General features: G+C 42.2%; 1 protein-coding gene across 4 annotated transcripts in view; it reads right to left on the bottom strand.

Annotated features, from left to right (window-relative positions):
* Positions 1 to 17,157, bottom strand: part of ZNF565 (zinc finger protein 565) — a 62,518-nt gene that overhangs the window by 5,534 nt on the left and 39,827 nt on the right. For all 4 annotated transcript variants that reach the window (XM_023762376.1, XM_014464237.2, XM_006098615.3 and 1 more), the window contains 2 exons: positions 16,982 to 17,108; positions 15,102 to 15,197 (listed from right to left, as the gene is read on the bottom strand). In XM_023762376.1, the coding sequence (XP_023618144.1) occupies positions 15,102 to 15,197; positions 16,982 to 17,108 (223 nt within the window). The remainder of the gene's footprint in view (positions 1 to 15,101; positions 15,198 to 16,981; positions 17,109 to 17,157) is intronic.

Genomic DNA, 17,157 nt, shown 5'->3' with positions numbered 1-17,157 from the left:
TGAGATGGACCCTGTGAGACTGAGACAGTCCCTGTGAGGCTGCAACGGCCCCTGTGAGGCTGAGACGGTCCCTGTGAGGCTGAGACGGTCCCTGTGTGGCCGAACACAGGGACACGTCACGGATGGAAATAGCTACATTTTCCATGTGTATGGCCTGGCAACAAAAAGCGTACACCTATGGATGAGGACAGTGGGGGGAGGGGGTAAGGGTAGAGGGTGGGGTGGGAACTGGGTGGAGGGGAGCTATGGGGGGAACAAAAGGGAAACAACTGTAATAATCTGAACAATAAAGATTTGTTTTAAAAAAAGAAAGAATGAAGGAAGGGAGGAGAGGATAGAGAGAGAGAGAGAGAGAAAGAGAAACATCGAAGTGAGAGAGACACATTGACTGGTTGCCTCCTGCACGTGCCCCATCTGGGGCTGGGGATTGAACCTGCAACCCACAACAGCAGCTCTTCTACTGTAGTCACAGCTGGTCCTCACAGGCAATTAGCCTGAAGGTCAATTCCTCTCAGTGATACAGACAGCAATCAAGGCTCCACTACAAGACTGGGCACACAGCCCACACAAGGGCATACGTAGAGTGCCCCATTCAGGTAACTGGGGAGGCTGAGCCACTGGGCCCTACAGAACATCTACTACACAAGGCCACTCTACCAATTCCAGGAGACATAGCAGCTCTATCTAATACATGGAAACAAACACAGGGAAGCAGCCAAAATGTGGAGATAAAGAAACATGTCACAAATGAAAGGACAGAAGAAATCTCCAGAAAAAGAACGAAATGAAATGGAAGCAAACAAACTACTTGATACAGAGTTCAAAACCATGGTTATAAGTCTGCTCAAGGATCTTAATGAGAGCTTCAAGGGACTTAGTGAGAATTTCAAGGATTTCAGTGAGACTTTCAAGGATCTTAGTGAGAATGTCAAGAAAAAGAACCAGTCAGAAATTAAGTATACACTAATTGAAATAAAGAATAATTTACAGAGATTCAACAGTAGAATAGAGGATTCTGAGAATAAATCAATGATTTGGAATATTAGGAAGGAAAAAAAAAACACCCAATCAGAAGAGCAAAAAGAAAAAAGAATCCAAAAATATGAAGACAGTGTAAGGAGCCTCTGGGACAACTTCAAGCATACCAACATCCGAATTATAGGGGTGCCAGAAGAAGAGAGAGAGAGAGCAAGATACTGAAAACCTATTTGAAGAAATAATGACAGAAAACTTCCCCTACCTGGTGAAAGAAATAGACTTACAAATCCAGGAAGCACAGAGAGTCCCAAACACGATGAACCCAAAGTGGCCCACACCAAGGCACATCATAATTAAAATGCCAAGGGTTAAAGACAAAGAGAAAATCTTAAAAGCAGCAAGAGAAAAGCAGTTAGTTACCTACAAGGGAATGCCCATCTGACTGTCAGCTGATTTCTCAACAGAAACTATGCAGGCCAGAAGGGAGTGGCAAGAAATATTCAAAGTGATAAATAGCAAGGACCTACAATAAAGATTACTCTACCCAGCAAAGCTATCATTCAGCATTGAAGGTCAGATAAAGAGCTTCACAGAGCCCTGGCTGGTTTGGCTCGTTGGATAGAGTGTCGGCTTGTGGACTGGGGGGTCCCAGGTTCAATTCCAGTCAAGGGCTCGATCCCCAGTGGGGGGCGTGCGGGAGGCGGCCGATCGGTGGTTCTCTCTCATCATTGATATTTCTAGCTCTCTCTCCCTCTTCCTTCCTCTCTGAAGTCAATAAAAATATATTAAAAAAAAAAGAGCTTCACAGACAAGAAAAAGCTAAAGGAGTACATCACCACCAAAACACTATTACATTAAATGTTGAAGGGTATTCTTTCAGAAGAGAAAGAGGAAGAAGAAAGGATAAAAAATATGAAAAATAGCCGAAACCGGTTTGGCTCAGTGGATAGAGCGCTGGCCTGCGGACTGAAAGGTCCCAGGTTCGATTCCGGTCAAGGGCATGTACCTGGGTTGCGGGCACATCCCCAGTAGGGGGTGTGCAGGAGGCAGCTGATCGATGTTTCTCTTCATCGATGTTTCTAACTATCTATCTCTCTCCCTTCCTCTCTGTAAAAAATCAATAAAATATATTTAAAAAAATATGAAAAATAAAATGGCAATAAATCAACAACTGAATCTAAAAATCAAAATAAACAAACAAGGAATCTAATGAACAAAATAAACTGATGAATAAAATAGAACCAGAGGCATGGAAACATGGGACACACTGATGAATCTCAGAGGGAAGGGTGGGTGATGGGAAGCGATTAACCAAAGAACTTAAATGCATATATGCATTACCTATGGACACAGACAACAGGGTGGTGAAGACCTGGGGGAATAGGAACCGGGTGGAGGGGGGTCATGGGGGGGGGAAGGAAAGACATCTGTAATACTCTCAACAATAAAGATTAAACAAACAAACACAAAAAATAAGAAATGAAAATAAAAAATAAAAATCAATGGAAAAAATATTCTCCAGTTAGGATTAACAACAAAAAACAACTACCACCACCACAAAAACTAAAATTTTGTTTACAACTATGTAGCCTTTTGTCATTAAGATCTTTTATTGTAACTTTGGTTAAATAAATAATGTAAGTACTGTTCCACAATGACTTATAATTTTATTTGACCAAATATTAAAAAAGAAAATTGATATAGCCCTCGCCAGTTTGACTCAGTGGATAGAATGTCAGCCTTTGGATTGAAGGGTCCCAGGTTCGATTCCGGTTAAGGACATGTGCCCGGGTTGCGGTCTCAGTCCCCAGTGGGGGGCGTGCAGGAGGCAGCTGATTGTGATTCTCTCTCATCATTGATGTTTCTATCTCTCTCTCCCTCTCCCCTTCCTCTCTGTAATCAATAAAAATATATTTTAAATAATTGAGCCCTAGCTGGTTTGGCTCAGTGGATAGAGCATTGGCCTGCAGACTGAGGGGTCCCAAGTTTGATTCTGGTCAAGGGCATGTACCTTGGTTGCAGGCACATCTCCAGTAGGTGGTGTGCAGGAGGCAGCTGATCGATGTTTCTCTCTCATTGATGTTTCTAACTCTCTATCTCTCTCCCTTCCTCTCTGTAAAAAATCAATAAAATAAATTTTAAAAATTGATATATCTGATAAGCTTTCCAAGATTAAAAAATTAAAGCCTTTTCTTTGACTTTTGAGATTTTTAAAAAAATTTGGAGTTTTTCAAAAGGATCCTTAAATCATTTCAAAGATTTGTTCTCTTTTTATAAAAGAAAAACAAATTAAACTTATCAGGCATATTTAATATGTTAAATACATAGGACAATTGTCAAATAAATAATGCCAAAAAAACTTAGTCTTCCTGTCTTTTTTAAAAAAATATATTTTTATTGATTTCAGAGAGGAAGAGAGAGGGAGAGAGAGATAGAAACATCAATGATGAGAGAGAATCATTGATGGGCTTGCCTCTTGCACATCCTGTACTGGGGATGAAGCCGACAACTTGGGCATGTGCCCTCGACCTGAATCGAACTTGGGACCCTTCAGTCTGCAGGCTGACACTCTATCCACTGAGCCAGACCAGCTAGGGCTCTTCTGTCTCTTATAATTGTAACTCTTACCATGTCTTTAACATATAAGCACTTAGGAACTAACCAAAACATTGCTGACAGGGACTGAAAAAAATGGCCTTTTAAAAATACAAACTATTGCATACATTCTTTTACAAAGTTGATTTGTAAAAAAGCTATGTTTTCTCTCTTTTTTTTACAAAACTAAAAATAATGAAGAAAAAAAACAAACTAACTATATATAAAAGTAAAATGTGTGTTTTTGGTAGAGAAAGATATGAAACATGGAGATGTATTTTTGTTGAAGAAAAAAATGTTTCTTCAATAAAGAATATGGGTTTCTTTTTTGGTAAAAAAAGAAAAAGTAATTTTGTCTAAGAGTAAAATAATTATTTCAAAAATAAAAAACACACAACAAATCTAAAAAATATATGTACCTTACAAAAGGTTTGTGTATGTTACAAAAAGTATGCACATCCTGTACTGGGGATCAAGCCCACAACCTGGGCATGTGCCCTCGACCTGAATCGAACATGGAACCCTTCAGTCTGCAGGCCGACGCTCCATCCACTGAGCCAAACAGTTAGGGCTGTCAACAAATCTTTAACACTGGCCATTACGTCTTTTGTCATTTACAGACAATTATTATTTGACTCTGTTATGCTTTTACAAAAATGTTCATCTTCAGAGATATTCTTGGAAAAAACTCAATGACTCTAAAATACAAAACTTCAGACTCTGGCCAATGTGGTTCAGTTGGTTGGAGTGTCATCCTGTACACCAAAAGGTGGTGAGTGCGATTCCCGATCAGAGCACATACCCAGGTTGAGGGTTTGATTCCTGGTGAGTGCCGCAGAGCAACCAATTGATGTTTTTTTCTCTCACATCAATGTCTGTCTGTCTCTCTCTCTCTCAAATCAATTTTAACAAAACCACAAAAAATAAAACCACAAAAAAAATTCAGGTACACTTAAAACATTTTAAAAATATTTATTGTTTTTAGAGAGAGAAATAAACATCATTTTGTTGTTCCACTTATTTATGCATTCATTGCTTGATTCTCTGACTGAGAATTGAACTCTCAATCTTGGAGTAAAGGTACAATGCTCTAACCAACCGAACTACCTGGCGAGGGCCAAGTACTCTTTTTTTTTTTTTTAAATAATTTTTATTTCTTAAAGTATTACAAAGAGTATTACATATGTCTCCTTTTTCCCCCCTTGACATTCCCCCGGCCCCTACCCACCGCCCCCCCCCCCCGTGTCTTGTGTCCATTGGTTAATCTTATATGCATGCATATAAGTCCTTCGGTTGATCTCTTAACCCCCCCCCCAAACCCTCCCCACTGTAGTTTGACAGTCTGTTCAATGTTGCTCTGCCTCTGTATCTACCCCGTTCATCAGTCTATACTGGTCTCCTTTATCTGTCCCAACCTCACTGGAGTAGTCTCAACCTCACCAGGGCCGTCTGAGCCTCACCAGGGCCGTTACAGCCTCACCGGGGCCGTCCCTACCTCACCGGGGCAGTTTCAACCTCACCGTGGGCCAAGTACTCTTAACTGGTTGATATGTGACCAAATTTAAAGATGTTGACTCTTCTGATATATTGATATGTTTTCCAAATTAAATAGAGCTCTTACAACTAGAATGCTCAACCAACAAAGGGTTTAAAATGTTAAAATTACTAAAAAGCAAAGCAAACAACATCTGTTGTGAATGACTAACCCAAGACTGTATAATCTACACCTTCCTTTTTCCCCCTCACTTTAGTACATACTGTCACACAAAAAATATGAAAGGCCAAGCACTCCAATCGTTATTGCTTCCTTTTTCCTCTTAATTTCTGTCTGAAAAGATAATGTTGCACATCATTTTTAAACCTACTTCACAAGTCAAATGTTACATACATAGCCAAGGATATTTTAATACCTGGTGATGTCAGCCCCAATGAAGGTACCAGGTTTAAAAGAATTTTTTCTCCTTATTGTAATAACTGCCATCGTAACAGCCAACCAAAAGACCCTTTAAATTCCCTTACATGAGTTATATTAGACAACAGAATTACTATTGACCATATATACTAGCTAAGCAAAGTGTGGTTGCTCTATTATTACTTCTTATTGTACTTAGATAAAACACCTCTAGTAAAATAGACATAAAACTAGATAAAATCTAGACACAAGCCAAACAATTAAATACAGTGCCCACTAACACCTCATGGTTCTTTAATATCTTCAACTAACTGTCTTCAAGTACTGTATTGCCTTCTGGTTCAGATCTATTCTTGAAATTGGACTTAACGTTTTGTTATTATAAAAATTTTTGCTGTTATAAATCTTTGATTTGCATAGCTTGATGTTATAAAGGCACACTCTGATAATGGTTGCTTAACATTTTGAGATGATCACTAAGGCCTATGACATTTCATATAAAAACAAAACAAACCTTAAAGAACTACAGATATTTGCTCTTAAGAAGACATGATGGTGAGGCCTTCTTCTGTTCTAGTGTTCCTGTTGCTCAAATGTGGCTGAAGGCTCCTAAGAAAAACAAACAACTTTCCCTTCTACATGAGACATGACATACAAAGAATGAGCCTTTCTGGTAATTGCAGACAGATAAAGGCATGACATACCCCAAATGAGCCACTTGATAATGGAGAACAAAACATGCTTTTAATAACTGATCAATGCTGCTTTCTGGTGATTGATCAGTGATGCTTTCAAGAAAAGATCTTGATCAAAAGGGGAAAATGGCTGGGCCAGTGTTACTCAATGGTGAGCGCTGACTGATGAACCAGGAAGGTCATGGTTCGATTCTCAGTTGGGGTGCATGCCTGGGTTATGGGCTCGATCCCCAGTGTGGGGCATGCAGGAGGTAGCCAATCGGTGATTCTCTTATCATTGATGATTCTTTCTCTCTAAATCTATCTCCCTTCCTCGCTAAAATAAATAAAAATATATTTTTTTAAAAAAGGGAAAATGGAGCCAGAGTTGCCATGCCAGAGAAACTGACATCACATCTTATGCCTCAAATCTTAGAAATGTTAAAACAGGATAAAATAACCTTTAAACTGGGCCTAAGCAACCTTGTGCTTTGCCGGAAGGAAGGGGGTGGAGGAGGAAGAAAAGGGTAAAGGGGGCATAAGTGGTTATAAAAGGAGACATAACTTGGGGTGGTGAACACACAATACAAATGATGTGTTGTAGAATTGTATACCTGAAACCTAAATAATTTTATTAACTAATGTCAACCCAATAAATTCAATAAAAAAAGAACTGCTTGCAAAAATAAGAAGCAGCTATATTGGCTATCTACTACAACATTAAAAACATTGTTTAGAATTAACATCACCATGTCATGGTATCTGCACCAATAGAAATGCCTTCCTTCTACTGATGTAATTGTTCTCTTTCCCTTTCTCATAAATACCCATTGCCTTTGTCTCCTAATTGGGACATTACTTGGGCTTCTGCCTGAATTAATAATTTCCATTAAGTGTTTGTTGCTTCTCACTTTGAAAGGAATTTTATTTTTAGGTTAACAGTGGGTTACTGTATAATCTAGGTATGGGGAAACCTAACAATGAAACAATGACTCAAAATCCAAAAGCAAAAAAAGACTGATAAATTCCACTATGCAGTGGTGAAAAGAAAACAGAAAAAACTTGCATATGAACAAAAACCACTAAAAGCGAAGTAAAAAAGAGACAAATGCCTGAGAAAAGATTTGAAATTTATATTACGGATAACAAAATAATCTTTATAATTCGTAAGAAGTTTTTTAAAATAGAGAAATATCCTAAAAGGGTTAAACATACAGTTACTATCTGATCATAGGTATACATACAAAAGAAGTGAAACTAGGGATTCAGATACTATACACAAATATTTATAACTAGAGGCCCAGTGCACAAAATTTGTGCACTGGGTGGGGGTGTCCCTTAGCCCAGCCTGCACCCTCTCCAATCTGGGACATCTCTTTCACAATCCAGGACTGCTGGCTCCCAACTGCTCACCTGACTGCCAGCCTGATCACCCCCTAACCACTCCCCTGCCAGCCTGATCACTGCCTAACTACTCCCCTGCTGGCCCGATCGCCCCCAACTGCCCTCCCCTGCTGGCCTGGTGGACCCCAACTGACTTCCCCTGCTGGCCTGGTCCCTCCCAACAGCCCTCCCCTGCAGGCCTGGTCACCCCCAACTGCCCTCCCCTGCTGGCCTGGTCCCTCCCAACTGCCCTCCCCTGCTGGCCTGATAGCCCACAACTGCCCTCCCCTGCAGGCCATCTTGTGGCCACATGGGGGTGGCCATCTTGTGTGTTGGAGTGATGGTCAATTTGCATATCACCTCTTTACTATATAGGATAACATTATTCACAATAGCCAAAGGGTGGAAAGAACCCAAGTGTGCATCAATAGATGAATGGATAAACAAAATGTAATATATCATATAATTCAGCCTTAAAAAGAAATGAAACTGTGATAACTACTATAACATTATGCTAATTGCCCTGGCCAGGTGGCTCAGTTGGTTGGAGCGGAGCATTGTCCTGTACACCAGAAGGTTGCAGGTTCAATTAAATTCTGGGTCAGGGCAAATACTTAGGTTGTGGGTTCAATCCCTGGTCCTGGCACGCACAGGAGGTGACTGATGACTATGTCTCTCACATTGATGTTTCTCTCTCTCTCTCTCTCTCCTCTCTCTCTCTCTCCCCCTCTCTCCCTCTCCCCCATTCTAAAATTAATTTTAAAGCCTATATTCTTAGGTGAGGAATAGAAACAAATAAAAAACACATTATGATAAGTGAAATAAGCAAGATGCAAAAGGCTACATATTCTATGATTCCACTTATATGAGGTACCTAGGATAGACAGAGACAGAAAGTAGAACAAGGATTACCAGGGGCTAGGAGGAGAGGAAAATGGAGAGTTATTTTTTAATGGGTACAGTTTATGTTTGGGATGATGAATAAGTTCTGAAAATGGATAGTGGAGATGACTGCACAACACTGTGAGTGTAATTAATGCCAGTGAATTGTATAGTTAAAACTGGTAAAACTGGTAAATTTTATGTAATGTTCATCACAATTTAAAAAATATATTTTTTATCCCAGAACTACAGCTTAGAAAATATACCAACCAAATATTCTGTAAAAGACAATAGTTATTATGGAATAAATAGCAATGGGATTACTAGCAATAAAATATAGAATTTCAGTGGAGTAATATTATACACACTGAATTTATGCATATTCAATGATATGGTTCAAAAACACATACAGAGTGGGAGGCAGAATAATGATCCCCTAAAGATCTCCATGTTTTAATCCCTAGAACCTGTGAATATTTTATGTTACATAGAAAAGGAGTTATCACAGTTTCATTTCTTTTTAATTTATGGAGATGAAATTATGGTTGCTACTCAGCTGATGCTCCAACCATGGAGCCATACTAGTCAGGGCCAGATGACTGATTTATATCATTATTGTTAGTGAAGAATAATGCATACTATATATTTATGAAATGTTATAAGAACAATAATAGTATGAAACGAAATTTTAGGGGAGATCTTGGATTATCTGGGTGTGCCCAATAATTACATGGGTCCTTATAAGTGAAAGAAAGAGGCAGGAGAGTCAGAGTAAGAGACAGAGAGAGATCTGAAGATGCTACGTTGCCGGCTTTGAAGACGGAAGGGGGTTAAAGAATGCAGGCAACTTCTAGAACAGTGGTTCTCAACCTTCTGGCCCTTTAAATACAGTTCCTCATGTTGTGACCCAACCATAAAATTATTTTCGTTGCTACTTCATAACTGTAATGTTGCTACTGTTATGAATCGTAATGTAAATATCTGATATGCGGGATGGTCTTAGGCGACGACCCCTGTGAAAGGGTCGTTCGACCGCCAAAGGGGTCGCGACCTACAGGTTGAGAACCGCTGCTCTAGAAGTTGGAAAGGGCAAGAAAACGAATTCTCCCTTAAAGCTTCCAGAAAGAAATGCAGCCCTGCAGACACCTTGATTTTATGCATTTTGGACTTCTAATCTCCAGAACTATAAAATAATAAATTTGTGTTTCAAGCCCCCAGTTTGTAGTCATTTGTTACAGAAGCCACAGAAAACTCATAGAGAAAGAAAAAAACTGAGTAATTCATTCATATATCACACCTGTTCAATCTTATCCTTAGAGTCTACCCTCCCAAGGAAATGTAGGCTAGAGCCAAAGTAATAAACTTCCTGGAAACAAATGAAATTGAACACACAACAACTCAAAATCTGTGGGATACAGTAAAAACAATCCTGAAAGGGAATTTCATAGCACTACAGGCCTATATCAAAAAGTAAGAAAAAGTAATAATAAATGAATCAGAAAGAGAACAATAAGAAAAGCCCAGAGACTTTATAATTAAAATGCCAAAAATTAAAGACAAAGACAGAATCTTAAAAGCAGCAAGAGACAAGCAATTTGTGACCTATAAAGGAGCTCCCATAAGGGTGTCAGCTGATTTCTCATCAGAAACTCTACAGGCCAGAAGGGAATGGCATGAAGCATTCAAGGTAATGGAAAGCACGGATCTGAAACCAAGATTACTATATCCAGCAAGGCTATCATTCAAAAACAGATGGTGAAATAAAGACCATTCCAGACAAAAAAAAAGGCTAAAGGAGTCTATCACTACCAAACTGGCACTACAAGAAATGCTAAAGGGACTGCTGTAATGAGAAGAAATAGCGAGAGAGAGAGAGAGAGAGAGAGAGAGAGAGAGAGAGAGGCATACGTAATTAAAATAGCAAATAAATAAGTACCTATTAATAATGTTAAATGTAAATGGATTAAATGCCCCAATCAAAAGACATAGGATAGTTGAATAGATACAAAAACATGACCCAACTATATGCTGCTTACCAGAGACTCACCTCATAACAAAAGACTCACACAGGATGAGAGTGAAGGGATGGAAAAATACTTTCCAGGCAAATGGAAAAAAAAAATTTGGGGAAGCAATACTCATATCTGACAAAATAGACTTCAAAATGAAGGCCATCACAAGAGACAACAAAGGTCGCTACATAACACTAAAGGGATCAATCCAACAAGAGGACATAACCCTGGTAGACATATATGCACCCAACATAAGAGCACCTAAATATATAAAAACTTCTAGAGGACTTTAAGGGAGAGATCAACAAAGAAATAAATAACTTCCAGGAAACAAATGAAAGTGAACACACAGCAAATCAAAATCTCTGGGACCCAGTAAAAGCAGTCCTGAGAGGGAATTTCATAGCACTACAGGTCTACCTTAAAAAATAAGAAAAAGTAATAATAAACCATTTAACCCTACAACTTAAAGAATTAGAAAGAGAACAACAAGAAAAGCCCAGAGTAAGTAGAAGGAAGGAAATATTAAAATTAGAGCAGAAATAATTGATATAGAAACTAAAAAAAAAAAAAAAATACAAAAAAAAAATCAATGAATCCAAGAGCTGGTTCTTTAAAAAGATAAACAAGATTGATGACCTACTAGCCAGACTCATCAAGAAACGAAGAGAGAGGAACCAAATAAATAAATCAGAAATGAAAGTAATGAAGCAACAATTGACATCACAGAAATACAAAGGATTGTAAGCATATACTACGAACAACTACATGCCAACAAGCTGGACAATGTGGATGAAATGGACAAATTCTTATAAAAGTACAATCTTCCAAAACTGAATCAGGAAGAATCAGAAAACCTGACTAGGCCAATAACAACTGATGAAATAGAGGCAGTAATAAAAAAAACTCTCAGCAAACAAAAGCTCTGGTCCAGACGGCTTCACTGGGGAGTTTTACCAAACATTCAAAGAAGGACTAATACCTATTCTATGTAAACTATTCCAAAGAATTCAATAAGAAGGAACACTTCCAAGCTCTTTTTATGAAGCCAGCATTATCCTAATTCCAAAACCAGATAAAGACACTACAAAGAAAGAAAATTACAGGCCAATATCCCTGATGAACATAGATGCTAAAGTCCTCAACAAAATATTAGTGAATCATATCCAGCAATATATTACAAAGATCAGGCACAAGGATCAAGTGAGATTTATTCCAGGGATGCAAGTCTGGTACAATATTTGCAAATCAAAAATTTTATGCATAACATAAACAAATTGAAAGATGAAAACCACATGATCATATCAACAGATGTCAAAAAAGCATTTGTACAAAATCCAGCACCCTTTCTTGATAAAAGCTCTCACTGAAGTGGGAACAGAGGGATCATACCTCAACATAAAAGCCACATATGACAAACCTACAGTCAACATCATACTCAATGGGCAAAAACTAAAACCATTTTTCCCAAGAACAGGAACAAGGCAGGTCTGCTTTCATCACTCTTATTCAACACCAGAGGCCCAATGCATGAATTTTGTACAAGAATAGGCCTTTCTGCCCCTGGCTGCCAGCACCGGCTTCCCTCTGGTCCCTGGGACCCGGGCTTCCCTCTGGCACCCTGAACCCAGGCTTCCCTCCGGCCACTGGCAGGCACCCGGGACCCGGGCTTCCCTTGCAGCCCTGGCTTCGTCCGGAAGGACGTCTGACCTAATTAGCATATTACGCTTTTATTATTGTAGACTAGAGGCTATAATAATAATACAGACTAGGGGGGGAATGTCCCTCAGCCCGGCCTGCACCCTCTCTAATCTGGGACCACTCAGGGGATGTCCAATTGCTGGTGTGCTGGCAGTTGGACATCCCTCTCGCAATCCGGGACCCCTGGCTCCTAACCGCTCACCTGCCGGCCTGATCCCCCTAACTGCTCTCGCCTGCTGGCCTGATCGCCCTAACTGCTCTCCCCTGCTGGCCTGATTGCCCCTAACTGCCTCTGCCTCAGCCCCGCCACTGTGGCTTTGTCCAGAAGGTCATCGGAAGATGTTCAGTCTAATTAGCATATTACCCTTTTATTAGTATAGATAAACTGAAAATCCTAGCTACAGTGGGCAGACAAGAAGAAATAAAAGGCATCCAAATTAGAAAGGAGGAAGTAAAACTCTCCTTTTTCACAGACGATACGGTATTGTACACAGAAAACCCTAAAGACTCCACTGAAAAACTACTAGATTTAATAAATGAATTCGGCAATGTAGCAGGATACAAAATCAGCACCCAGAAATCAATGGCTTTTTTATACACCAATAATGAACTCTAAGAAAGAGAAAGTAAACAAACAATTCCATTTACCATTGCAACAAAAAAATTAAGATACTTAGGAATGAACTTAACCAAAGAGGTAAAATACTTGTAATCAGAAAACTACAGGATGTTGAAAAAGAGATAGAGGAAGATATAAACAAGTGGAAAAATATACCGTGTTCATGGATCGGTAGAATCAGTATCATTAAAATGTCCATACTAACCAAAGCAATCTACAGATGTCATCACAAGATGGCCACCCTCACGTTGTCACAAGATGGCTGCCACAAGATGGCCGGCAGGGGAGTGCAGTTGTGGGTGATCAGGCTGGCAGGGTAGGGCAGTTGGGGGCAAATAGGCCGGCAGGGGAGGGCAGTTGTGGGTAATCAGGACGGCAGGGGAGGGCAGTTGGGGGCAACCAGGTCTGCAGGGGAGGGCAGTTGGGGGCAATCAGGCTGGCAGGGAAGCAGTTAGGCATCAATCAGGCTGGTAGGGAAGCGGTTAGGGGGAGATCAGGCTGGCAGGGGAGTGGTTAGGGATAATCAGAAAGGCAGGCAGGTGAGCGGTTAGAAGCCAGCAGTCCCAGATTGTGAGAGGGCTGTCCCCCAAAGGGTCCCAGATTGGAGAGGGTGCAGGCTGGGCTGAGGGCTCTCCCCTCAGTCCGGCCTTTAGTTAATATTTACTAACATTTATTAAGTCGTCACGATTGCCTGGCGTGGTTCTGGGAATTTTCACATTATTTTTAACGTACACAAATGCCACAATAACTACATGAGACACTATTTTTATCCCAATTTGCAGAGGAGAAAACTGAAGCACAGAGAATGTAAATAATTTACCTAAATTCTCAAATCTAGTAAGTAGCAGAGTCAGGATTTAAACTAGGGCAGTCTGACTCCAGAATCTGTCCTTAGCCACTACACATCCTTACCTCTCAAAAGTTAATAGTAGAACTGCTGAATGAGGTAAAGCGAGAAGCTGTTTTAAGAAAATAAGTATAGCCCTGTCTGGTGTGGCTCAGTTGGGTAGCCTGTGCACCGAAAGGTTGCTGGTTCTATTCCCAGTCAGGGAACATGCCCGGGTTACGGACTTGTTCCACTATAGGGGGTGTGCAGGAGGCAGCCAATTGATGCTTCTCATTGACGTTTCTCTCTTCTCCTCCCTTCCTCTCTCTTTAAAATCAATTAAAAAATATTTAAAGAAATAAAATAAGTATTTGTTAAGGGATAAAGAGACTTGCAAGAGAAAGGATCCAAAGTACAGGTTAAAAGGCTGCCACTGTGAAAATGAGGACACATCCCATTTTGAAATGGGATGAAAATATGAGAAAAGGAACAGAGAGGAATTAATGGGGGTAAGGACAAGGTTCCCTTGGGAGCTGATGCTGACAAGGTCTTTTTTCTTCATAACTCTGGTTTTATTTTCCTCAGTTTTTGGTAGGGCTTTGAGGGGAATTTCCTGACAAGATCTCAAGTTACTATTTGATAACTCATCCACTGGGCTGTTATTTCCAACTAGAGGCCTGGTGCACGAATTTGTACACGAGTGGGGTCCCTCGGCCTGACCGCCAATAGGGGCTGTCTTGCCCAGTCCCAATAGGGGCCAGCTGGCCAGGGGGAGGGACCGTGGGAAAATTGGCCAGCCATGGGAGTTTGGCTGTGGAAGTGCACTGACCACCAGGGGGCAGTTCCTGCATTGAGCATCTGCCCCCTGGTGGTCAGTTCGCATCATAGCTACCAGCTGGTCATCACAGTCGCTTAGGCTTTTATATATAGACTAGAGGCCCGGCACACAAATTCATGCACAGGTGAAGTTTGGCCGGCCCGCCCTGATGGGGGCCCATCAGGCCAGGCCGGTGGGGCAGGAGAGGCTGCGGGCAGTTGGTTGGCCGGCCCCACCCCTGATCGGGGTGTTGGGGGCTGATCGGGGGTGGGGCTGGATGGGGGAGGGGCTGCAGGCGGTTGGCCGGCCAGCCACACCCTCGATTGGGTTGTTGGGGGCCTATTGGGGGCCAGATCAGGCTGGTTGGCTGCCGCAGTGCGTGTCATAGCCACCAGTTGTTCTGGTGGTTCCACCGTTCCGTTCGCCGGGCTTTTACACTTTTTTTTTTTTTTTTTTTTAATATATTTTATTGATTTTTTACAGAGAGGAAGGGAGAGAGATAGAGAGTTAGAAACATCGATGAGAGAGAAACATCGACCAGCTGCCTCCTGCACACCTCCTACTGGGGATGTGCCCGCAACCCAGGTACATGCCCTTGACCGGAATCGAACCTGGGACCCTTCAGTCCGTGGTTCCACCGTTCCGTTTGCCGGGCTTTTATATATATAGATGACCTCCCCCACTGGATTAACCCTTGCTCACCTGGGCACCTTGGTCCTGTTATATCATTTGCAATCATCCAGGGTTCTTTCCCTCGCTCCAATAAGGAGATGATATCAGGCTTAGAAATGGAAAGTCCTGTTTATAGGAAGAGAAATGGGGAATGATCATGCTGTTCCAAAATTCAAACCTAGTCTCTTGGTCACCAAGAAAGAGAGGCAATTACATAAAGGAAGGTGTGAAGGTTGTCCAAAGGATGGGAAGATGGAGGTGCCAATGAAACTATCCAATTCCATTTCCACAAAGCACAAAACAATTCCTTTGGGAACAGAGAGCAGAAATTCAGTTGGAAACTTGTAAGTGTCCCTAGATATTCACCCCGAAGAAACTAGAAATTCCAGAAGGCTAGTTGAAGTATTTGGAATTGATAATTATGGTGCTTATTCTCTGTCCCCCCTCCAATCTATTCTTTGCTGTTTCTGACCCTGCTCTGTGTCCTGGACAGCTTACGTGTAAAGGACTGCATTATAGTGGCCCTATAATTTTTCACTGGTTTTGGCAGATGGAAAGCATCAGTAGGAGATCAGCAGGCAGGAGGAGACAGACTTCAGGGTATTTCTTATCCCTCTCCCTCCCTTCTTTGACCCAAGAGTTGTGGAAGTAGTTTTAGTTGCTGCTAGCCAGGCCCTTCTCCATGATTTTACCTCTCACAATCTTCCAGTGGCAGTGTTTCCTCCCTTTACCCCTTCTGGCCAGGAGTGGTAACAGCCTCCCACTGTTGCAATTCCTGGGAGCCTTGTTTCTGTTTGCCTGTGTAGTTATTACACAACTAGAGGCCCAGTGCATGAAATTTGTGCACTTGCAGGGGTGGTGCCCTCTTGCAGTCCAGGAGCCCTTGGGGGATGTCCTACCAACGGCTTAGGCCTAAGCTGTCAGTAGGACATCCTTAGCGCTGCTGCAGAGGTGGGAGAGGCTCCCGCCACCGCCGCTGTGCTCGCCAGCCTTGAGCTCGGCTTCTGGCTGAGCAGTGCTCCCCCTGTGGGACTGGGCCAAAACCGGCTCTCCAACACCCCCTGAGGGGTCTTGGATTGCAAGAGGGTGAAGGCCAGGCTGAGGGACCCCACCAATGCACGATCGGGGCCAGGGAGAGACGCAAGAGGTTGGCTAGCTGGGGAGGGACCGTGGGAGGGCTTCAGGGCATGTCCGGCCCATCTCACTCAGTCCTGATTGGTCGGACCCCAGCAGCAAGCTAACCTACTGGTCAGAACATCTGCCCCCTGGTGGTCAGTGTACGCCATAGAGACTGGTCGACCAGTGGACTGTCTATCCCCTGGTGGTCAGTGCACGTCAAAGTGAGTTGAGTGGCCTTAGCATATCATTAGCATATTATACTTTGATTGGTTGAACAGCCTATCAGTCGACCAGACACTTAGCATATTAGGCTTTTATTATATAGGACTAAAGGGCCGGTGCACAAAATTCGTGCACGGGGTGGGTTCCCTCAGCCCAGCCTGCACTCTCCCCAATCTGGGACCCCTCGGGGGACATCCGTCTCGCATTCCGGGACCACTGGCTCCTAACTGCTCACCTGCCTGCCAGCTTGATTGCCCCTACTGCCTACCCTGCTGGCCTAGTCACCCCCAACTGCTCCCCTTGCTAGCCTTGTCACCCATAACTGCCCCTCCCCCACTGGCCTGGTCACCCCCAACTGCCCCCCCTGCCGGCCTGGTCACCCCACGCAGCCTGCTGCTTTGTCATTTGTTTGCCCCTCACTAAACCCACTGCCGGCCTGGTAGCCCCACGCAGCCTGCTGCTCGGTTGTTTGGTTGCCTCTCACTAGCCTCCCTGTCGGCCTGGTTGTCCCACGCAGCCCATTCGGTGGCGATGGTCGCTTAGGCTTTTATATATATAGATATCCTTACCTAGTGAGACCAAGTTACCAAAGTTCTCCAAAGTCACATCCCTGTACAAGTCCCTCTGGGCAGGTTCCAGATACTTCCATTCTTCCTGAGAGAACTCTATTTCCACATCCCTGAATGTCACCAATCCCTGAAACATGCATTACTAGTAAATGAAAGGACTTCTTAATTTTTTTATT

This window comes from Myotis lucifugus, unplaced genomic scaffold, assembly GCF_000147115.1.
Source record: "Myotis lucifugus unplaced genomic scaffold, Myoluc2.0 scaffold_244, whole genome shotgun sequence".
Lineage (NCBI taxonomy): Eukaryota > Metazoa > Chordata > Mammalia > Chiroptera > Vespertilionidae > Myotis > Myotis lucifugus.
This window is presented reverse-complemented; position numbering and strand designations above follow the sequence as displayed.